Source organism: Populus trichocarpa, chromosome 2, assembly GCF_000002775.5.
Source record: "Populus trichocarpa isolate Nisqually-1 chromosome 2, P.trichocarpa_v4.1, whole genome shotgun sequence".
NCBI classification, from domain to species: domain Eukaryota; kingdom Viridiplantae; phylum Streptophyta; class Magnoliopsida; order Malpighiales; family Salicaceae; genus Populus; species Populus trichocarpa.
Window position 1 is genome coordinate 13,442,898 of NC_037286.2, and position 24,928 is coordinate 13,467,825.

General features: G+C 32.3%; 3 protein-coding genes across 3 annotated transcripts in view; 2 read left to right on the forward strand and 1 right to left on the reverse strand.

Moving 5' to 3' along the window:
- The window catches only part of LOC7457409 (pyridoxine/pyridoxamine 5'-phosphate oxidase 2), an 82,590-nt gene that overhangs the window by 56,715 nt on the left and 947 nt on the right, over nt 1-24,928 (reverse strand). The gene's annotated exons all lie outside the window — the stretch shown is intronic.
- On the forward strand, nt 2,072-3,747 carry LOC7497269 (E3 ubiquitin-protein ligase PUB22-like). The gene has a single exon (XM_052450548.1). The coding sequence runs from the start codon at nt 2,326-2,328 to the stop codon at nt 3,601-3,603; it is 1,278 nt and encodes a 425-aa protein (XP_052306508.1). The 5' UTR covers nt 2,072-2,325; the 3' UTR covers nt 3,604-3,747.
- On the forward strand, nt 21,523-24,015 carry LOC7457411 (aluminum-activated malate transporter 10). The gene is made up of 6 exons (XM_002301386.4): nt 21,523-22,097; nt 22,228-22,368; nt 22,484-22,756; nt 22,838-22,941; nt 23,032-23,175; nt 23,293-24,015. The coding sequence occupies exons 1-6, from the start codon at nt 21,758-21,760 to the stop codon at nt 23,767-23,769; spliced, it is 1,479 nt and encodes a 492-aa protein (XP_002301422.2). The 5' UTR covers nt 21,523-21,757; the 3' UTR covers nt 23,770-24,015.

A 24,928-nucleotide genomic window follows, 5' to 3' on the forward strand; every position in this document is an offset into this window, starting at 1 on the left:
ATAATAAATAAGTAAATAAATAAAAAATATATAAAAATAAAATGGTACAGTGACAAATAATTAAAAGAAAAAAAATTCATGAAATAAAAAAAAATTCGATAATTTAAAAGCAAGCGGAGATAGGGTACTCAATTTAAACAGAAAATATTTGAACTAAACACAAGGGTAATGCTGTAAATAAGTTTAACATGGAGATAAAAAAGTGTTTCGGCTTCTCTCGGGGGCCAATGTTGGCCGGCCATTAAGCAAAGAGAGGGGGAGGATTTTTCTTTTCTTCTATTTTCACCTAAAATCCTCGTCAAAAACAATTAAAAAGTTAGGATTAAGGGTACCATAGAAGGTTTAGGAGGATTAAAACAAAGGGTTCCAAGTTTCAGTAGAGTTTTGGTGCCTGAAAGTGGAGAATTTTGGAGCTAGGGAGAGAAAGTGAAGAGTGAAGAGAAAATGAGTTTTTCCTTGGAAAGTTTACCTTGAATTAGTGTTATTAAGAGGTAAAATACTCTACTCTCGTGTTTGAACAAAGTTCTAATATATTCTTAAACTTGAGTATGGATGTTTGTGTTATGGAACCTAGATTTTTGTATGTTCGGATGTTTGAAAGGATGAATTTAATTTTGAATTGCATGTATATTTGGACTTAAAAAAGGATTGAGATAAGTTAGAATTGTGAAAAATTAGAAAGAAATCATGCCATTCCTTCTTTGTGTAAATTTTTGGCCTAGGCACATAGAAATAGGGAATGAACTAAATTGGTTTGATTGTTAGTTGAATTTTTATATTTATTATTTTAAATTTTATTATCTCTTTCTTCACACACGCAGTGTTATTTAATTTTTGTGTTTCATCAGACTAGCTGATATGAACTTTGATAGTGAAAATACCAAACAATATATTTTAAATTGTTTTGATCAAAACAACTACCCACATAAATTATATTAAAAACTGAATTATTTTCTCTTTTTATTTCTTTTATTTTGAAAAAAAAAGAAATTAGAATCTTTCTTATGATCATAACGTGATACAAAAAGTATCCTTTCAATTTCATTATAAAAAATTAACGATTGTTATTCTTAAGCGGTGTTATTCTAAATTTCAACTATTAAATATTTAAATATAATCCTTTTTTATGTTTATCAGGCTAGTAGGTGTAATGTTTAACATTGTTTTAAATATTTTAATAAATGAATTTGATTATTATTACATCATTAAACAGTTTTCTATATTTGATTATCATGACAAATCATACGACCGACACGTGACAAGAGATGTTTTCTATATATGTTTTTGAATTTATTAATTTCTTAACGAGAGAGGTCATAGTCACTTACAAGGCACCTATATTTATATGGAATGGCGTGCTCTTTTTTTGTTCCAATCTTGAAAGCAAAATAATAAAAAACTTTTACAATTAATTATTTTCAAGAATTATTTATAGTTTAGAGTTCAAGATTAAAAAAATTAATTATTTTCTTAGAATATTAATTGCTTCGCAAATTTACCATGAATTTGAAATATTCTATAGATTTGATAACCAAGTTTGAGGCTCCATTAATTAGTGTTTGCCGTAAAACACCCCGTTTTTAGATCCAAAAGTGGCGAAGCAATTAAAAATATTTTATTTTGATTAAAAAAAAATCCCTAGAACCCTTATAGCTAGCGACTTTTGTATTTTAGTCAACTAAATCCAATTAGACTAAATTGGAAGATAAGTATCAAATATTATTTTTTAAATGTTAAGAAATAATAAAAAGAAACATCAACTCTTTTCAAGAAAATAATAAATTTCGCAAATGTTTCTTAAATAAAAAAATAATTTAAATAATCCTAGTGTTGGGTGGAGGAGAGCAGTTTGGTCGGCATCATCTTGTGTTAAGATAACATTTATATGGAGACGAATTCAATAGTCTCCATTTGGGTTAAGTAATTCTGCAAGTTATATGCATGTAATTAAAAGCATTTTGCTTAAAAAATCAAAAGTCAACGACAAGAATGAAGCCCGATCGAGCTTATATATGGTAAATGAAGATCATAGTCAATGCTCCTCATGATCAAAAAGGATATAGATCCTGTGATCAATAGAGATCCATTGAACGCACACGAGAGCTGTGTGATCTTGTCTCTGTGGAATCTCTCAGTCCTCCTTTTCCTTAATTTATGTTTTCCAATCTACCTGTATGCAGCGCCTTCTTTTGACTGTTCAAATGTCAACGATGTGAACAGCCCACTTACTGATCAATCATCTCTCCCTCTCTCTCCCTTGCTATTTACTATCATTTTTGGCACGTACTCTCCTTGTTCTTCAATCTTGATCTTAGCTAGCTTAGTATGCAAAGAGAGGAACAAGAAATTCAAAGAATGGATGGTTTTGAGCATCAAGCGCCATCATTTTTTATCTGCCCAATATCTCTTCAGGTCATGAAAGATCCTGTTACTATATCCACAGGCATGACCTTTGACCGAGAGAGCATTCAGAAATGGCTTTTCTCTTATAAGAAAATCATTTGTCCTGTTACAAAACAACCCCTTTCTGATTTCCGTCTCACTCCAAATTCTAATCTTCTTCGCTTGATCCAATCATGGCACTTGCAGCACGCATCATCATCAACAACAAAGTTTGTGGAGCCGGAGCCTAATAATCAAGATGCCTTGATGAAAGTCCTTCTTGAAGAGATTAAGCAACCCCATTTGCAGGTAAAATCTCTTAGAAAGATCAAGTCATTAATCCAGGAGAATCGTGGTGATAGTAGCAGGATTACTTGCATCAGAGATGATAGCTTATTTTCTCTAGTAGCATCTCTTGTAGTCAAAACTGAGTTAGTACCAGGGGTTCCACAGATTACTGGTAATGACACGCCAGAAATTATCAATGAAGCTGTGTCTTCTCTGTGTCTTTTAAGGCCATCCGATGAGACATTAAAGATGGTTTCACAAAATGAAAATGGCCTGTTAATCGAATCACTTTGTTTAATTATAACACAGTATTTGAGCAATCTACAGATTAGAATTCAAGCTGCTCTTCTTCTGAAGTCCATATTTGAAGTGGTTGATGGAATTTACAAGGAAGGACTTAGAGTTGAGTTCTTTGAGAGCATCACGGAGATATTGAAGGACCAAATTTCAAAACATGGAAGCCTGACAGTCTTGGCTACTTTGATGGAAGTTTTGTCATATGGGAAGAATAAAGAGAAAGCTATTGAGGGAGGACTCATTCCGATCCTGATCGAATTGCTAGCTGAGGACAATGAGAGGCATGTGTGCGAGCTGATGTTAGCCGTGCTAGAAAAACTGTGCCAGAAAGCAGAAGGGCGGGCTGCCTTTTTGGCACATCCAGCAGGCATAGCAGTTGTATCATCGAAGATTTTGAAGGTTTCCCATGTTGGAGATGATAAATCAATAAGTTTGTTGTCATCCGTTTTAAGATTTTGTATCAGTAGAGGTGAGGTTGCACAAGAATTTATGGAGGTGGGTGGAGTGACAAAGATTTGCTTGGTGATAGAAAGTGGATGCAATTTAAAGACCAAGGAAAAAGCCAGGGAAATCTTAGGGTTTCATCTTAAAACATGGAACAAGACTCCTTGTTTCCCCTCTTTATTTAAAGCTTGATTAATTACTTTAATCCACAGTACAGACCTCTTTTTTTTTTTTTTTTTTTTTTGAGAATCATTTCTTGCATAACCTATGCTTAAGTGTATTGTTTTTTGTCGTGGTACTTTTAAAGAAAATGGAATATTTCTTTCTTTTGTTCAATTCCTGTTACAATACAATAGAGTAGTATATCCAGACTAACAACCCATATTGCAGACGAACGCAATCATGCGAACAAATCTTTTTTGATAAATTGTATCAACTACTCTCTTTTGGATTTGAAAACACCAAACATCTGACGATAATAGATTCGACTAAACTTCAAGAAAAATTAATTTTTTAATTTCTATATATTAGTTTGACTTCAAATTCAAATTTTGATGAAATGAATGTAATTAGTAATTTTTCTATGTATAACATATTAAAAATAAATAGATACAGAGTTAAAAATAAATTTGAACATAACTTTATTTTTTATCTTTTGAGTTTTTTTTTTTAATTTTAACAAAATAACAAAAAAATGAAAAAAAAAAAACATAGTTCAAAAAATATTTTTAAAAACAACATAACTTCTTGACAAATTAAAATTTTATTTGTTAAGAAAAATGCAAACTATACCTGCACATACCTCCATTGTTCCTGCCACTCGTGTACTAAGATGTGTAACATTGTCTGGAAAAAGTTTTGCAAGCCCAAAACCCCCTATTTTAGGCTGCAAGTTTCCGTCAAGAACTACATTACTGGCCTTCATGTCCCTTTGGACGATATGTGGTTCAGCTTCCTCATGAAGAAATTAAGACTTTTTCTGACGTAGCTAACCAGACATGAATTAATTTGGATATTAATTAGCGGCCCGTAATTGACATATGCATGCTGCTGTCACTGAAAGGGTCCTTGTTTTGCTGCCATGCATAACGAATACATAATAGAGCAGGATGCTACCAGGTATATATATGCAAGTAAATCAATATGCATACGTCTAAAAGGAGCTGCTAACCTTCTTCTTTAGTTTTATTTTCTTAAAAGGAACCTCAATTTGATTCATGATCTGCAGTCAATTTTAGCAGGCACATTCAAATTAACCAGTTCGTCCACCCTCGACATATAAAACTTGGGCTTGCACCTATTGGTTCGATCCTTGATGAATCGATGTTTGCAGGAAGATTATGATATTTGGCTTGGTCAATTAAGTACGATTCCAAGTTAAATTTTAACGTAAAATTAAAAAGAAGGAGTAGATAATGTGAACGTATTTTCTAGCAGCATGAAAATATTTTAATTGAGAATTAGAAAGTTGAAGTATATATTTAATAAAATATTTAAGTGAAAATTATATAAACAAATAAATCTTAAAAAAATATCAATGTTAACCAAAAATTAAAACGGGAAGCTAAAAAATAGATGCACATGAAAGTATTTAATCTCATAATACGTGGTGCTCTTTGAATTTTTTATATTTAATTATATGGCAAAAAAAAAAAAAGATTTTCATCACAAATGTAATAATTTAAATTATGTAGAATAAATATAATTGTTAGCATAAATTCTTCTTTTGTTATCAATATTTTTTTTAATACAAAAAATATATCTTTCTTTAGCTATGTTGTTTATTACAAAGAAATTGTAAGCAATTAAAACCAATATCCAAAATTTTTTAACAATTTGAAATAAGTATAAAAAAGATATCTCTTTAATTAAAACCTCTTTCTCTTATTATTACATTCCTTATTTTTTTTTTTTACTTAATTGTTTTTTACCATAAGTTATGTTTTTTAAACATAAACTTAACACAATCTTAAAGGCAAGTTTTAATAAAAAAGAATAAAAAAATGCAAATATGCATTTAGAAAAGTATGCATATAACGTTCATATATAATTATTTAAAAAGCAATTGATAATATTACCATAAAAAATGCAAATATTATTTGAAAAATATTGACATAATTAGATAATTATTAAACATCATTCAAATAAATTCATTTAAAAATAATCTATTACATAAACACCATTTAAATAAATATTTAAATAATCTACTTATAAAATATGAAAAGATATTTAAAAAAAAATGAAAAGGCCAAGCACGCATGAGTTGGATCAATGCGCCTAGTCCACATGAAAACCTAAACATGTTTGAGCCTGGTTTTTATTTTTTTACCTTAGAGGAAGGAAGACGTGAGTTTGCTCTAACTCTTTTTTTTTATTAGGTGGACAAGGGGTCATCCATCTACCATTTTTTATGGTAATTGAAGGTGGCTCTAGTGATCAAAACATTGAAGTCCAAGTTTTTAGACCCCAAAACCTAGATCCCAACACTTTTTTCATCTAAAAACATGAAAAAATCTCATAAACCTCTATAACCTCATTTCTTACAACAAAACACATTTTAATCGGTTTGAAAACTCAAAATAAAATTAAAAAAACTTCATGAGCCTTAAATTACCTTTTCTAACATCACCTTCAATGAGTTATGGAGGATCAAAATCAGACCACCCGAGAGCTTTCTCTCTGTTTAAGATTTTCTAACAACATTTTCTCTTTTCTCTCAAGATCTAATGACTAGAACATAAAATAAAGAAAGTTTGAGACCTAAACAAAAAATCTAAAAATCAAAGGATCAAATGTAAAATAAATAAATAAAAGGATTAAAGTGTAGATTTATGTGCCTTTTAAAATGAAAAAAAAAGGTTGTTATTTTTTTAATATCAATTTTTTCCTCCATCTTGATTTTATACGACCACTATAAATTCTTAAATATAAAATTGACATTTCATTTAACCTTTGAAACAATTCATGACACCCCTACACATGATATCATACAACTCGGAGGGAATGGGAAAATATAGGACCAAAAAATTATAAATTTGAGTATCAAATTAAAAAAAAATAAAGATCAATGTCCAAATCAAAGGAATGCAAAAACAACTACAAAAGAGCCATAATAAATACCAAATAGTAATAATAATGCTCGTTGAAAACAAAAGGAAGAGAAAATAAAGGAAATGGATAACAATAACAAAAACAAGTTGTGATAGTGAACTTCTAGGCTAGAGACCTAAAGATAAAAACCTGGCAGCAAACACTAAGCAAAGGGTGTTCTAAGCAAAAATAGGAAAACAAAGTTAAGAAAAGAAGTAGCAAAAACTGGGAAGAGAATACTTGTAAGAAAATCTTTTAGGTGGCTCCACTTAGCTTGTCTTATAAATCTTGCAATACATACATTACATCTTTTTATAAATGGAACTACAAATCTCTTTAGTTTAACTTTTAGTCAAGTCCCATCATAAACCATTAGCCCATTTTAAATGATCCAAAAGTATCATGACATCATGCTAGATACAACCACTTACTTGTATGTAACTACTTAGAAAATCAGGTCGATAAAAATATCATACTCATTAACTCTTTATACTACAACTGTAAGAACATTTAAATATAAAATTTTAAGAACTTGAAACACTCATCCTATTGTTATATATTTTTTTTGACAACTATTTATATTTTTTTTCTGTAGAATCATACAAAAAAATATTGACAACCTTGATGAAAGAAGAACATAATAAAGAGCACAATAAAAAAAGATTAAAAAATACATTCAAAGCAATAACAATAAATGTAGTTGTAAACAAAAGGACGATAGAGAAAAAAAAGAAAGAAAGGAAACAAGAAAACATAAGCAACTACAATTAAATCCTAACATGAAGGCCCCAGAACAACAATCGTTAGTAATGACTGAGCAAAGAGCATTCTTAACATAAACTGGTAAAAATAAAAAAGCAAAAAATAGAAAAAGAATACATGTGAATAGACAACTAATAAGATGGAAAAGTAAGTGGAAAAAACAGAGACCTAAAATTGATTAATCTAGCTTAATGGTTGAAGAGGCGGAAATCATGAAATAAAGAAAGTCAACACACTTTCCTAAAAACAATTGTAAGATGGAAAAATAAAAACACATAAATAAAAGTACAAAAAAGTTACAAATAGCCAATCCTTAAAGCATAAGAAATATGTAGTGATTGGAGAAGACATGCCAAAAATTAGCCACTCTTTAAATGAAAAAGTACAAAAAAAAAAGAGCATGCTTCAATCATGAACAAATAACAAAGACATGGGAAAATAAGAAGAGATATCAGAAATAACATAGAAAGAAAGCATCAAGTTTATACAATTAGTTTATAAATTGACAATAAAAAAAAAAACTGATCAAACACTAAAAATATGCAAAAAAAAAAAAAAAGTAGTTACCTCCAAACCTAACCCTACATCAGCCTAATAGTAGAATACAACTTTAAAGTTTGTAAATACAATAGTTTATAATTCATAGAAGAGAACAATTTAGTGTCTAAAAGGAATGAGTAGTTTGACAAATATTATTAGATTAAAAAACAACAATTTTAGGACATAAAATATTAAAGAGCAAATATTATAGGTGTGCGTACTAGACATGCTTGCACTGGAAAAAAAAAAAGATCCAATTCTTGGCAAGAAAAAAACATTAAACTAAACGTAAGCATGAAATTTTTTTTTGCAAAACTAGAAAAAAAAAAAGTTAATTAAAAGAAAGGGGAAGGGGAAAGGGATAATAAGGCTAGGAAAAATAAACATGTTAAAAGTGAAAAGATAAAAGAAGCTAAAAAAACAAAAAGTAAATAGGAGTAAACAAAAAAGTGTAGAGAAAAAAAAAAAAATTATGTATAAAAAGTTGGTAGTTAAACTGAAAAAACTTGAAAGGGGGAAATCAACATGTTAGGTAACTAAAGGTAAATGGCCTAAAAATAAAGTTATTTGGTTGGAAAGGGTAGGAGGAAGGGAGAAAAGGGTGGTGGGGTTTCTTGAAACCCTACCATAATGTAAAGCGACAAGTTCTAAGAAAGTCAATACAATGCCACCTTTTATTGGTTAATGCACACATTTTTATTACATTTTCTACTTTTATTGACTGATTTTCAATAGGATAATATGAAAATAGATAATCTCCTGAGAAGGATAATGATAAGAGAGCTTTCGACGAATCCGTTCTAGGCCTTTGTTTTTTTAGGAGTCTGTTCTGTTTTCAGTTTTGTTTGAAGGTAAGCCTTACCGAGACGCGCAAAGGTAAACAAGTTTGTCAAAGTGAAAATAAAAAAAGAGCCTCACAATGGAAGGCAAGAAGCAAACATATTGAACAAACTACCTTCCATTAAAATATACAAAACCAAAATGCAGGAAAAGAGACTCGTTTTTCTACTTTTTACCAACATGTCTCTCAAGGAGCACCTATCTCTTTTGCCAATCACTCATGAGCACTAATCTTTTTACCAATGATATAACGAGGCATAACAACCAACAGACTAGCGAGGAAAAGAAATAATTCTTCATTATTAGACCACTCTCTCCAAGGTAAGCTGACATGTTTATAAACACTTGAGTCACCAAGTAAATGAAAAACATGACAAGTTCATTCAACAATATAGAAATCCATTATGAATAGCAGAGCATACCACACAAGGCCATAAAGCCACATTGTTTCCCCCTGCTCCTGCTCCCTTTTCAACGTATTTTTCTCTTGCTCCACAGTATTCTCTTGTTCAACATACTTATTTCCTCATATATTTATTAACTTGAGCATCAAAGGGTCTTTTATTCCGATAAAGAACTTGTTTTTGTAAGAGATCTCATGAAAGTCATCTTGTCACTTCATCAACCAGTTTTTAAGCCCATTCACTCCATCAGCCTAAGGACCAACCATAGAAAACTCAATCCTTTTCACGACTTCATCACATACCAATATAGACTTGGCTCCATCTTCAATGTATTATCATCTTTTATTTTAGAAACTACTTATAACTATCTACTAGTATAAATTTAGTTGTTTATTTTGTTGCTTCACAATCTCTTGGATTAAAATCAACAATTGCATTATGCATATACACATTCACAAATCATGTTTTGCATATGGGCCTATACTTCCATTGCATTGAAAAATCATTTGCATCTGCAAAAGATGAATAGAAAGACACATGGCAGTTAACCAAGGCATACTCTTTTTACTTTTATATTATATTGCCATATAAAGTAATTAAATTTTTATTGCATTGCCATACAAAATTTTGGTCTATACAAATTAACTCATTTAATTTATTTAATCAATGTCTATGAAAAAGATATATATGTAAAATGTCTTTATAGAAAAAAAAAATTATACGACCTAAATAAATAAATAAATGTATTTCAAAATGCATCCATGATTTAACTACAATATATACTTTACTATTAGATAGCAATAAGAGAGTGCCTAAAATTATCCTTCTATTTATATAAAAATATCTAGTTGTTTCTTTTGTTTTGGGAATGAAATTGTTAATCTTATGATCATATATTAATTTCACCTATCTAGACGGAGTTTTTGGAAGCTAAGTTTTACTCTTCCAACTCCAATATTATTTCTTTTCAATCTCCCGCTTTTTTTTTTCAAGAAACACGTCAAATTATAACTTCTTATTTTTATCTATGTAATTGACTAAAACTAATACTTTAATTAATTTTTTCTCTTTTCCATTAATTATTTACACTTTAATTTGTTAACACACAAAACATCCAAAACCTAACTTTGTAAACAATGTGCAATCTCGATGTTAAATGACAATAATGACAATTAATTAATAGCAGGAATGCCCAAGCAAGTTAAGTCACAAAGACATATACTTAACAAAAATATACACAACAAAAAGTGCAAATGTAGAAGAGAGGTATTAAGGAAGTTAAAGAGGTCATTGTAGTTTGTGATTGTCCATAAAAGTGCAGATATAACTGCCATCCATTTATTGCCCAGCTCTTCGATGAACGGATGTCGAGATGAAAAGCTCCCAATCGATATTCAAAGATGAACTAAATATTCATTAAATACAGTAATTTAAACAATCTAATGACAGTCTACCTATACTAATTAGCAAAACCCTAACTTTAATATAATTAGTCGATTATCCTTCAATTTGGAGCTATAATATGAGAAATAAGACAAACCTTAAGAACTATGAACTTTATAGGGATAAACAGTCTGAATATTATTAAGATTTTTCATATTTCATGGTAAAAACATTTAGCGGTCTAGATAACCTATAAAATTCCAATCAAATAATGTTATGTTTTACTGTGACATGTTCTTATTCAGTGTATTGAACCATTCCTATCAAAGGCAAGCCCTTGCTGCCAAAACAATTGTAGGTTGATAGAATGCAAGGCTCGAAGGGAAAGAAAAAATAGATGCAGATAAGTACAGCAAAGAGATAGCAGGGAAAATATAAGCAAGCAAGAAAGATAAGAATAGCAAAAAAACTAATCAGAATAGTATGGACAAAAGGGTTATCGAAGAAGAAAAGTGCAATGCGAAGTATCAATTAGACGGGGAAAGATAACAACATTGAAGTGATATGCTGATAAAAAAAAGGCATTGGAAAAATAATCTAATGTTGCATAGTTACAGCTAAAGTGGAAGAGCTCGTAGAAAAAAAAATAAAGAATAAGTTTAAACAAAAAAGCAAAAGCGCAAAAGGAAGGATCATACCTGAAATTGCATCGACAGTTTAGGAGGTGATAGAGGAAGGCGACAAAAGCTAGGAAAGAAGAACAAACCTTGCAAACATGGAAAAAGGGTTAAAACTGGAAAAGCCAAGTAAGAATCAAAGGAAAAAAACTTAAGCATCCATGCAAGCCACCAAACAGGACTGAATCAAGAACTTCTCGATCAACGACAATTAATAAGGCTTGTCGCACTCGACATCGCGGCGGCCTTAAAAATTATTAAATTTTTGGAAAGAACGGATTTCTGGCATCCTGTTCTTTAATGGTGAATGGTCTTGTTTCAAGGAGTCGCCACCTAGTATTATGATCACTAGGAACCCTAACTGGTCAACAGAGATTCTATGGTACGGGACTGGTTACGCAAAAGGGAAGATATTATCACCCCTTAAACGTCCTGCCTGAGGCAGGCTGCATTGCTGGTTTTGTCATAAATTGCTAACATTTTGTTGGTTTATGCTATGATGGTTTGCGTGTAATATTCCTGACTCTGGCGTCAGTGAATATTTAACTACGGATATTTCCAACTCTGGCGTTGGTAAATATCACGTAGCTATAAAAACAAAATAAATTTAAATCAATTTTTTTTATTCCTGACTCTCGCGTTAGTGAATAAACAAATCAAATAAATTTATTTTTTAAGCATACACATTTTTTATGTAACTACTGTTGCACCCGACATCGCGGCGGCCTTAAAAATTATTAAATTTTTGGAAAGAACGGATTTCTGGCATCCTGTTCTTTAATGGTGAATGGTCTTGTTTCAAGGAGTCGCCACCTAGTATTATGGTCACTAGGAACCCTAACTGGTCAACATAGATTCTATGGTACGGGACTGGTTACGCAAAAGGGAAGATATTATCACCCTTAAACGTCCTGCCTGAGGCAGGCTGCATTGCTGGTTTTGTCATAAATTGCTAACATTTTGTTGGTTTATGCTATGATGGTTTGCGTGTAATATTCCTGACTCTGGCGTCAGTGAATATTTAACTACGGATATTTCCAACTCTGGCGTTGGTAAATATCACGTAGCTATAAAAACAAAATAAATTTAAATCAGTTTTTTTATTCCTGACTCTCGCGTCAGTGAATAAACAAATCAAATAAATTTATTTTTTAAGCATACACATTTTTTATGTAACTAAATAAAAGTAAAATACAATAAAATAAAAATTTACATCAGTATCTTTATTCCTGACTCTGGCGTCAGTGAATAAACCAATAAATTTACTTTATTTTATTTTACTTTTGCATGCATATTTTTTATTTTTATGTAATTAAATAAAATACAATAAAATAAATTTGAATCAGTATTTTTATTCTGACTCTGGCGTCAATGAATAAAAACAACAAATTCATATTTATTTTTTTATTTATACATACACACATCTTTGTTTTTTTATTTTTTATTTTTCTATTTTTTATTTTTTATTTTTTTGGGCTGGGCCCAGGCCAGCCCATATGGGCTGGGCTAGACCCAGCCAGCCCGGCCCGGCCACTGGCACAAGCCAGTGGCCCGGCTGGGCAAAGTGTTCAAGTGAATTAAAATTCACTTGAACAGTGCAATGTGCTAATTAAAATTCACGGCAACAGAATGGGAAAGGATGAACTTACCTGTTCTGGTGTGCTTGACAACGAAGACGAAGCTGCGGGTGATTAGTGCACTGGTTAGGCAACGCCTCGTTCCTTCCTTCTGTCTTCCTTTGCTTTCTCTCCTGGTTCTGGAAACGCCGAAGGTAGTAGCAACGCCGAAGGCAGTAGCAATGGTCTCCGTGACTTTCCTCTGCTTGTGTTCTTTCCTTCTGCTTCTTTCTTTGATTGCGTTCTGTCTCCTCTGGTTTTGAGATGAAGGAAAGTAGACAATGGTGATGCCGGTTGTCAATAGTCTTTGGTTCTTTGTTGTTCTTTTTCTGCAGGGACGAAGACAATGGCAGGGCTGATCTGTGACTCTCCTCTGCCTTTTTCTCCTTCTCTGTCTGCTAATCAGTCCTTGTGATGAAGAACAGAGGACGGTGCTGGCTTCTCCTTTCGAATTTGGGTCTGGGTTTTTGCTCTGTGTGTGGCTTGCGTTTTCTTGGTTTCTCCTCTGTTTTTCTGGTTTTTTTCTTCTTCCAAAATCCTTCCCCCTTTTATAGAGATTCCCAAGCTGCCTCCTTTAACCAGTCCTGCCTTTGCAGGACTGTTATTTGCCACGAACGAGATCATGGGCGAGAGACGTGATCCACGATTGGATCGAATCCGTTGCAGATTTCCAGCCTGTTGAATCGGGATGGAGAAGATGAACACGATTGTTCCACCAGTAACGGCAACGTTTCGGCAGCAATGGACATTTTCATTTTGATCCCTGAACGTTTTAAACTCAACAATTGGGATCTTAATCAGTAATAATTAATTCCTAATTGTGCCCTTGGATTAGATTCAATTTGAATCCCTGAGTTATAGCGCCATAACAGTCCTGGGTTTCTGGACTATTCAATTTGGTCCTTGAACTTTAATTTTCTAGCAATCTTCCTTGAATCAACTCCAAACTTTGGTATTTCTTCAATTAAATCCCTGATTCCTTTAATTAATTGAATCAAAGTTTAATTAAGTCCTCAAACTCATTAATTCTTTAATTAAGCACCTGATTTATTAATTAAACTAACTCAAATTTTTAATTAAAGTCTCCAACTTATTAATTCTTTCATTATTGACCAATTGACTCTCAAATTTAATAATTACATCCTCAAACTTCAAATTTTGTATTGTCTTAACTCCATTCTCAAATATATTTTTATCCATTGTATTATTTATTCAAAAATTGGGTTATGACAAGGCTTATTTAAAAAGCCATAAGGGAAAAAAGAACAAAAGGTCTAAAGCACATGAACTCGTTAAGGACAATCTATTGAATGGGTTGAAACAGAGCAGAGAAAGAGAACAAACAATTGACTCCGTTTGTTTGCTGGAAAGTAGTTTTTTTTTGGAAAGTGAATTCCGAGAAAGTAAATTATTTTCTGATGTTTGGTAGTGTAATGAAAAATAAGTTGGAAAACACTTTCCAGTGTTTGGTAATGTCATGGAAAATGAGCTGGAAAATAACTTATTAATGTTTTATTTTTTTCAAGTTTATTAAAATAATAAGGAACAAATCTTAAAAATTAAAAAGTTGAATGAGAATGAAATTGAAAAAAAAAATATAATCTCATAAATTATCTCAAATAAAATAAATAATAATCAAAACAATATAAATCAAATCTAAAATATAAAAAAATTGAAAGATGAAGAAATTAAAATAATAATAATTAACATTTCATAAACTATTTCAAATAAAATAAGTAACAATAAAAAAAATGAGGACTAAATTTGATAGATAAAAATTTCAATTAAAAAAGGATAAGGGAAAAACAAATAACAATTATAAAAATAAGGACCAAAATTAATATAAAAAATAAATTCTAAGGGATGAAATTGAAAAACAAATATTCAAAATAAAATATATATAGCAATCAAAAGTTTGAGAATCAAATTTGATATAATAAGCAAATAATATGACATTTCTAAATTTTTCACAACTTTCAGAAAGCGTTTTTCGCTCAAAATAAAAGGAAAACACTTTCCTGAAAACCAAGCCAAATTTTCTTTGACTGAAAAGTGTTTTTCGTTGACCGGAAAGTGTTTTCTGTTGATCAACTTTTCTAATACAAACAAACATAGGAAAGTAAAATCACTTTTCAGGAAACAAACACAGCCTTAAATGATTCGTTGGCTTTGAAAAAAACAAACAACCAACCAGATTAGATTGGGAAAAAGAACAGAAATTGTAAGGATCGTGAAAAGTAAAAAAACTTGAATTCAACACTAAGTTGGGTTAAGAATTCATAACACACATACGAAGAACAATGGCGAGCCCAACCTAGTTTGAAGTTTTCACGATTTCATCAACTTACTTGTAGGAAAATCCCTTATTCTAACAGGGGACTCATTTTATAGGGAAAACCAAGACTATAAATAAAGCCCAAGACACAGCCGGGAAAGACCAACCCAATTTGAAGTTTTATATATATGTCTAACATAGGAATTAACAAAACCACTAGCATACTACCAGTTATCACACATCACACACGTCCAATCCCCTTCCACTCAGCTATTCTAAGACACTTGACATTCACTAAACAACTTTAAATGTTGTCCTTGTCAAGTGGACAATATACATAACCTTAACACCCAATTTCAATAGCTATCCACGGCTATTACCCCGATATCTAATAAAAAAGGGCAGGAGGATTGATATTTTACTTTTGTCAATGTGCAAATTGATAAGATTCATGAATAATATATATAGGCACGAACCCTTGGGTAAACAATTCTAATCTTATTCATCTTCTTGTACCTTTTTTTTTTTTTCTAACACACTCTCCAACACAACACACAATTTTCTTTAAGCTTTTTTAATCTTGTTGACCATCATCCCCACACTAACTTAGCTATAGAGGATCCAGGGGACTTACCTTGCAGGATCATCAGCATTTTAAGCTCAATTTGTACCAAATATCAATCCAAATAAGCTGTGAGAGGAAGCCTACATCCCTGCAGGGGTTATTCGGCCTCATCAGCTATAGGCTCTACTGAAAGGTTACTTGAGTGATGGATTAATTAAGATTTACTTTCGGTGCTTACCAATATGTTGCTTAATTCAATCCAATTTCAATCAATTCCACGCAAATGGTTGGAATCATTAAATTTAATTAAGCTATAGAAAAAATAATACACAAATTAAACCATCAACATTACATCTGTCATATCGACGGCTTCATTAGCGATACCTATAAACTCTAGCCAGATCAAAAGCTGCAAGATGTTGCTTATTTAAATTTCCAGCAACTTTTAGCCCTTTGCTGAGCATGAACAATACTAGCACCAGATTAAGGAGCATAAGTTGATTTTGAATGTGACATGTACTCGTGTTCTTGACGTGTCGACCCTGCAACTGGGATATGTTGCATGCACTTGGGACCTTAAAAGATCCAATAGTAGAAGCAAGCAATAGTTGACACGTAGATTGTCAATGTGTCATGCACTTGTGTGTCTGTCTGTGCAGAGAAAGGGGGAGAGAGATGATGTTTTAAGCAAGCCAACCTATATGTGATAGTTGAGGTCGCTTTTCAAATGGCTATTGCTGTGAAAAAAGATGCCCTCATGGATGACACTAATGCTTTTATTTCACGATTAAATTAGTTAAGAATTCAGCAGAGGGGAACAAATAATTAAAAAGTTCGGAACATATAAAATCATTCAAGTTTGAACTTATTTTGTATTCGTAGATTATTAGAAATGAAATGTCATTCAAGTTTAGTGTAAGCGCCCTAAAGTGTGATCTATATGCTTATTAATTTTGTTTTTCGCTGGACCTAAAATTAGGTATCTTCCTATATCTCCCTCCCTGTGTCTTCAAGTATATAATTGTGGGGTGTCACACTATGGATACTAGTCGATTTTGCTTCCAGCTTCTGTGATACGTGGCCTCAAAACTTTCTGACCGAAAATAAATAAATAAATAATGCCGGCCATAATTGCTATTTGCAAATTGCATAGATTGAATCAATTCAAAGGGAGTGTGTGTGTGTGTGTCTATATATATATATATATATATATATATATATATATATATATATTGCAAAGCCAAACCAACTAATAATTTTAGCTTTTTTTTTTGTTGGATAAAAAAATCTCAACTTCTTTTATTACAAGTACATGTATAGTTATTGTAGAACTTCACTTGGTTTAATCAGCTAGGATGGGAATGATTCTGAAACCAAATTAATTATCAAGTTGTTCTAGGATAAATGACGCCATGCATTCGTAGACGAGCTAATCACAACACTTGATACTGCCAGAATATTGCTTAGCATTGATGGAATAATCTATCAGTATTTAAACATTGATTATATTGTAAAAAATATACCGACAGAATTACAAATAGCAAATTGTTGTCGGAAAATATTTAATCTGTAATATAATTATCGATGAATTTACAGATGAAAAAAAAGCATCAAACAAAAAAAAATATCGGCATTCATTCCGTTAGTAATTCCTTCGATTATTATGGCATATTACTGATAGGATAAACCGTTGGTAATTCCATCGATGATCATAAGCATATTATCGATGAAATTAAACCATTAGAGATTTGCATCTAATAGTGGCAAGTTCTGTAAATTTTTTTAACTCTCTAGAACTTTCTGAGGGACTTAGTCCATTGATAATTTCATCTGTAATTGTCAGTGGTAAAGTTTTGTAATTTTTTCCAACTCTTTAGAACTTTCTTAAGGATTTATGTCATTGATCATTCCATATGTGATTCAAAGTTTGTTAGTAATTCTGCCAGCATTGTATTTAAATTTTTTTTAAAATAAAATAAAATAAACAAAACAAGGAAAAATTAAAAAAAAGAATAAGACTAAAATAGAAAACTAGATTTTTATTATTAATTTAAAATATTATTGAATATAATTTATTTAATAGACGTAAACTTGAGAAAAAGGCAGAGGCAGAGACAGATCTTCATCACCAGAACCAGGAGGGCAACGAGGTAGACCACATGTACCGCTAAAGGTTGACAATAGTTGCTCAAGGACATTCACTTTATCCCTCAGGTTAGTTGTCTCGGAATTAAGTTAGGTCATCTCAACATTAACTCGAGTCGTTCAAGCTTTAACTTGTTCTCATACAATTGCTTACATAACCAAAGATTATTGGCTCAAACCTGATTGCGAGGAACCAATGGTCGATACACTAGAGTCATCCACATATCCTCATCCATAGTGTTGAAGATACCATAAACTTGATTTCTATCAAGTCTACCAGATGATCCAACCTCCAACCATAAATTCGGATCGAGTTCTGGATGGGTCAAAGAATCGCTCCAATATTTCTCCTGCAATCAGGTGTTATATGCTTTCTAATAAAAAAAAACAAGTCATCAAATTTAAACTTACCATAAACTTCTAAGCTCGTTTATCCATAAGTTGTTATACCCCTTTTCGATGGTCCTCATTTCACATGTGAGTTTCAACAAAAAGACAATACAAAAAAAGAAGTCTGGTGGCAATAAAAAAAAGATGTTTTACCACTATTTGTTAAGGTGAAGACCTTGTTATTTTCCATACAGTATGGACATGCTAATTTTTCATTCATTTTCTAACCAGAAATCATCTCATACACAGGAAAATCATTGATAATCCATATCAAAACTGCTTTCATCTAAAAAATTTGTTCCCTCGAGACATCATACGTCAAAGTCCTAAATGACCACAACTAGTTAACTCATCAATCATTAGTCAAAGACAAACATCTATATTTCTACATTGACTATTAGGATCAAATATGATTATAGATAAAAATATGAACTTCCTACTCATATATATTCCTGGTGACAAGTTGTAAATCATGAGTATCACCGGCTAATAAAGAATATGGTGCAACAAATAACTCAAAACATACGTTTCATGATTCCATTAAAAATCAAAGATGCACCTTATTAAACTTCTTTCAGGTTTTATCATTGGAAGGGTGCACCATGACTCTATTTACTGCATCATGTAAATGATGTCATGTGTTCAACAATCTTTGAAGATATAAATAACATTTGCAGTCTAAGAGTGATTGTGAAGTATATTAGTTTTTTATGTGCAAAAGAAGTCATTCCCCTGCCAATTCTAGGTTTATACCGAGCATACCCACAAGTTTTGCACTCGGTCAAATCTGCATTTTCAAATTAGTAAAACATGTAAAATTTTAGACACATGTCAGTTTTCTAATATCATAGGACAAAGGGTTTCATCATGGATTCAACATCATAAAATTTCTCTTTCAGCCTATTCCTTTCAGGTAAAATGCTTTTCACATATTCGACGATTCTGTTGTAACCATCCTCAATCAGCTCATGATCTGACTTGATGATGAATACTTGCGCAATAACCAATAATTTACTGTGATTTGTGCACTCATTCCATAATGGTTCATCAAAATCTTTCAAAAGTTTATAAAACCTAGCTATGTTTGGATTTGGTTCTTCATCTACGATTAAACATTCACCTACATAACTCTGATTAATTCTCATTGCATCTATAATCATACTTCTATAATGATTACTATTATTATCTACAACTTCATGTACGTTGCTAGAACTAGAAGTTGACCCAATCATCTTTTTTACCATGGTATCGTAAGGAACATATGGTTCTCTGTGAGTAAACCAACACAATTATTTTTTCATAAACCTTTTTTGTAGAAGATGCATCGTAATAACATCTAGATTGAGAAACTTTTTATTTTTACACCTTTTATATAGACATTCAATATCGCCTCCACTAATATTTCTCAAATTAGATAGTACATAATTAATAAAACCCTCCACTTCATTACAATAATCCATCCAGCGTAACCTTTCAGGTGAAACTCGATACATCCAAGAACAGTCATCCATTACTTATATGAAATCTATACAAAATATTGTTGACAAGATGTTTTAATTAATAATGTTAACTAAAAAAATTATCGATACCCAAATAATTAGTTATCATTAGTTGAATTCAAAATTATTCAATCTATTTTAATAGTACCCTTTAATAATTATCAATTTTCAACAAAAAAATCAAATTCCTCCCAATTTACCTAAATCTTTAAATTAATAATAAAATTGATAAAATATGAAATTTGCCCATTAAATAACTCATTATTTATTTCATTATAAACTACGTAAGTTACAAATTATGAAATTATAAAACTCAATTTCATCAAATGAAAAACAAGTATAATTTTTCAAAATCTTAAACAAACTTTAACATGTACAAATCATACATTCATACAACAAATTTCTATAGGAAAAAGCTATAGAACAAGTAAACACATAATAAAACTACTTATACTACATAAAAATACCAAAAAATTAACAAAAAAATGGGTTACAACAAAAAACAGAAAACATGTAATTTTGTTTACTTGATATGGTGAATCTTAAAACAAAATTGAACCATAACGGGGATATTGATAAACTAAGTGTTGAGTGGTTGAATTTGTGATGATGAGAGCTTGATTTGTGACAAAATAAAAGAGGAAATGGTGCTATTTTCTGGAAAAAGAAGAAGAAGAAGAAGAAGAAATGGAGGAAGGGGAAATGAGGGGTTGTCTGGCAAGTTATAACTTAAATATTACTGATGGATTCACCTATGGATATTAGCGACAATTTTATTTCATTTATAATCCCATCTATAATACTGACACGTATTTCTATTTTTTTTTTCATTTATTGATTTTCAACTGTAATTCCCTCGGTATTTACTAATGAAAATGTTTTGTTTGCGAATACCATAAAAAACAATGATGTTATTTTTCATTGGTAAATATCAGTGCAATTTACTAGTGGCATTTTTTTCATCCCACTTGATTACAAGTTAATACTACTTGACTTGACCATGAAAGCAAATTAAACTATATTCAAGTTAATGTTAAACTAGTTAGGGTGGTGTTTGGCATTTCCTCGCTTTTGAAAAATTGAGTTTTTCTTTTTAGCTTTGATTTTTATTTTGTGTTTTGGGTCATTTTGATGTTCTAATATCAAAAAATAAATTCTAAAAAATAAAAAAAAATATATTATTTTAATATATTTTTCAAATAAAAAACACTTTAAAAAACAACTTTCAGTCTAGTCCCGAACACCATCCTAGTCATGCTAAATGACTAGTTGAGATCAGTAACTACAAGTGCAAAAATATCATCATCTAGGAATAAGGTTTCAAAACTACAGGTAGATGATAACTATATGGATGACAAGTATGTATATATATATATAAGCTATATCCTTTGGTAAATTGCTGTTTTTCAGACACAGAATTGCCAGGACTCTAAGATGATTCGATGTGCTTAATAAAAGAAACAAAATTCTTGAGTGCATTATAATGCATCTATGTTGTTTCCAACTTTGTTATCTCGAAGACGACATTGCCAGGACTCTAAGAGGATCTCTGTGCTTAATAAAACAGCCACTTGTGCAGAAGGATAGGAGCGCGAGGATATCACTACAATTTGTTAGGTATAGGCACAATGCGATGACGTTTACTGGCAAAAGCTGGACTAATTTTTTAAGGCCATGTCATGTTATCTCTTGTATATACGTGCTCTTTGTGCTCTTCTAAGAAAAGCATTGGCCCATAAAGAATTGCATATCTTTGGCCACTAACGTGTCAAACGTACCCTAGCTAGTTTTAATTTACCTACCAAGAACCACAGAAAGTTTCTTGTGCTAGAATCTACCTTTTTACAGATTTACGTTTTGAGGACCTAGCTAGCTAGGTACGGAGTAGAGGCTGGCATGTATATAAATGCTTTATTAGTGTTAGCTAAACTCAAGTCTAACCAACAACCGAGCTATAGGTTGCATGGAAAATAAGCCTATCAAAGCTTGGAACTTTCTGTTAGTGTTATTGAAGCTTCTCTAGCTAGCTATATACATCCCTTTTGCTAGAAGACGCTGATATAGCAAAAATTGATTCAAAAGAACAACCCACTTGGCTACATCTATCAGATTTGTCCTACCAATCTTATCTTAATTTGCCATTTTTGTGAAGTTTTCAAAATGGTGATGGGAAATAGAGCTCCAAACAAACTGGAATGGAGGATAAATGTACGTAATGGGACATCAGAGATACTACAGCCTAAGACTGGTTTAGTCCACAGAGTCTGGTCATGGTTGAAGGGTCTGCTGGGAGAATTCATGTTGAAAATTTGGAATTTTTTGGAGAAGGCTAGGAACATAGCGGTTGCTGAGCCTAAAAAGGTTATCCATTGTCTCAAAGTAGGGGTGACACTAACTATCGTGTCACTCTTCTACTATATGAGGCCTTTGTATGAAGGCGTTGGAGGGAATGCTATGTGGGCGATTATGACAGTTGTGGTAGTTTTTGAATACACTGTGGGTTAGTACTCCAAATTAAATCGCAGCTATTTGTGAGCTTTACTTTATTTTCTGTTTTTAAGTATAATATCTCCTTTATTAAGAACTACTCTAGGCTCGAAACAATAATTGCAACCTGTCTTGTCTTGCAGGGGCAACACTATATAAATGTATTAACAGAGCAATAGGCACTTTCCTTGCTGGTTCACTTGGCGTTGGCGTTCATTGGGCTGCAAGTCACTCTGGAGATAAACTCGAGCCCATAATTCTTGGAATCTCAGTTTTCCTTCTTGGTGAGTTAGAATCTGTTCCCAAAACAGATTTCCTCCCTTGCGATTCTTCCTTTTGTTTTCTGTCTTGTTCCATTTATGACTTTCGTCCACTCACACACCCTTGTCTAAGTTACAGCTTCAGCAGCAACCTTTTCGCGGTTTATACCATCCGTTAAAGCCCGATTTGATTATGGTGTTTTGATTTTCATCCTGACCTTTAGCTTAGTGTCCGTTTCTGGTTATCGCGTGGATAAATTGATTGATGTTGCACGTCAGAGGTTGTCCACAATTGCTATTGGGGCCTCCCTTTGCGTTCTCATGTGCATGTTATTCTACCCAATCTGGGCTGGCAAAGAGCTTCACAATTTGATTCATCGTAACCTGGAAAAGCTTGCTGATGCATTAGATGGTATGTGCACACAGCCAACCATGAAAATTGAATTCATCTATTTCAACAGAATGACAATATAACTGCTAACATGAATTGCAGGATGTACTGCTGAGTACTTTACAGACAGCAGTGCTGGAGATTCTTGGAAGAAAATTGGAGGCTATAAATGTGTTCTTAATTCAAAGGCAGCTGAAGATTCTATGGTAGGTTACTAACCAACCCAAGTCATTTGAGCAATAGATTTTAAGAAAACTTGTTGCAATGGTTGATAAACTTCCCCTTAAAATGCGTAGGCTGGCTTTGCAAGATGGGAGCCTGCACATGGTCGATTCAACTTCCGGCATCCATGGAAGCAGTACCTAAAGGTCGGGGCGTCGCTGCGAAGCTGCGCATATTGCATTGAAACTCTCGATGGTTGCCTAAACTCAGAAATTAAGGTAAAAGCCTGAAAATGGAACTCACTTCTATCCAAGTTTTCAGGTATTCTTGCCTCCGTACTCTCCAAGTACTTTCTCCAGACTTTTAATACTGGAAACATTAATGTTTGGCAACAGGCACCTGAGCTTCTAAGGAGGCATCTCAGTGATGCCTGCATCACATTGAGCTCCTCTGCTTCGTTTGTCTTGAAAGAATTGGCTACTACAGTTAAGACCATGAGAAAATCATCAGAAATAGACTTCTCAATTGGAGAGATGCAATTTGCAGTACTAAAACTTGAAAACGCCATGAAATCTCTTCCTAACCACCTTGTTGCCACACCATCCTCAACATCGGATGGAGATGCCAAAGCAGAGCCTATCAGAAAAACCACTACACCATCATCTGTCATGGACATTCTTCCACTAGCAACACTGGTATCTATGCTAACAGAAACGGCAGCAAGAATCAAAGAAATTGCTGATGAAGTCAATGAGCTTGCAAAGCTTGCAGCTTTCAAGCCTCCTAACACCAAAAAGGCTAGCCAAAGCCAATCCAGCAACCAAGTTGACGAGCCATCAAACAATGAAGAACGCACCAAAGGTCTGGGATAATCCTGATTGCACTATCCATTAACTCCTGTTGTTTCTGGTAGAAAACTAATGAAGCACACAGTACTCTACAGCAAAGCAGATCGTAATTGCCAAAACTTTTTAAGCTATGCTTAAAGAAACCTTATTTTCAGTTGCCATGCGTAAAAAGCAACTTCTGTCCTTACTCTCCCAGGATGTACTCGTGCTGGTCATTTAAGCACTTATCTCCTAATGGCATGTTAATTTAACTCACAGGTTGTTTTGAAAGACTCGTTTCATTGCTTCCTTAGGGCAATTGCCCGGCACCAACCAACTTAATTTATGGATTCCACCTGGGAAATCTTTTGTTATGCGTATTGCATCATCAAATCTTTCATGGCTATTCAAATATAGTATGTTGAAAATTATCACAAAAAAAAAATGATTATGTTATCGAATTCTAGAACCCTGTATTGCAGTACACGTCGGGTGAATCATTTTGTAGGTCGGTGGTCCATTCAACTAGATTCTTCAGTTCGAAAGAAACGAATGACGAATCCACTAACTACGCAAAACATAGAATGCATAGGATCCCAGGAGTTTAAATTTTTTTTCTTACAAAAAAAAAAAAGAAGTCAAGTTAGATAGAATCCAAAACAATAGACAAAAATGCCAAAGAGAAAATTTACTCTCTGTGGTATTCCATTCCAAATAAAAATTGAGAAAATTTTAAAAGTTTTGTTTTTGTTTAAATTTATTTTTAAAAAAATTATTTTAATGTGTTGATATCAAAAATATTTTTTAAAAAAAATATATTATTTTAATATATTTTCAAATAAAAAAATACTTTCAAAAACAACCGTTATCACAAACTCGAACACTTCTTCCTAGCAACTGGCTACAGACAAGTAATGTGATTAAACCTGCGCTGAAACGAGAAAAATGCCTCCCACTACATTTCACCATCAAACGATGTTATTACCAAGACGTTTTCTGCACAAGATACTGACATGTTGAACATAAGTTTGTAAGATTATAATGATGCCAGGTTCATGCTTTAGATATTGTGTATAACCAAGTTTGTCACGCAATTTATTGGACAATGATCTTGCCACTTCAAGTAAAGGCAGCAGGAACCGCATCTGTTACACCTGATGTCCAAAAGCGGAGAAACACACTACCATGGCTTTGACAAACCACT

Bases quoted from the DNA above. Each gene is read 5' to 3' on its own strand.
- LOC7457411 (XM_002301386.4), top strand. From the start codon at position 21,758: ATGGTGATGGGAAATAGAGCTCCAAACAAACTGGAATGGAGGATAAAT. The intron at 22,757-22,837 runs GTATGTGCACAC...CATGAATTGCAG, and splicing joins GCTTGCTGATGCATTAGATG to GATGTACTGCTGAGTACTTT. The intron at 23,176-23,292 runs GTAAAAGCCTGA...GTTTGGCAACAG, and splicing joins GCCTAAACTCAGAAATTAAG to GCACCTGAGCTTCTAAGGAG.
- LOC7497269 (XM_052450548.1), top strand. From the start codon at position 2,326: ATGCAAAGAGAGGAACAAGAAATTCAAAGAATGGATGGTTTTGAGCAT.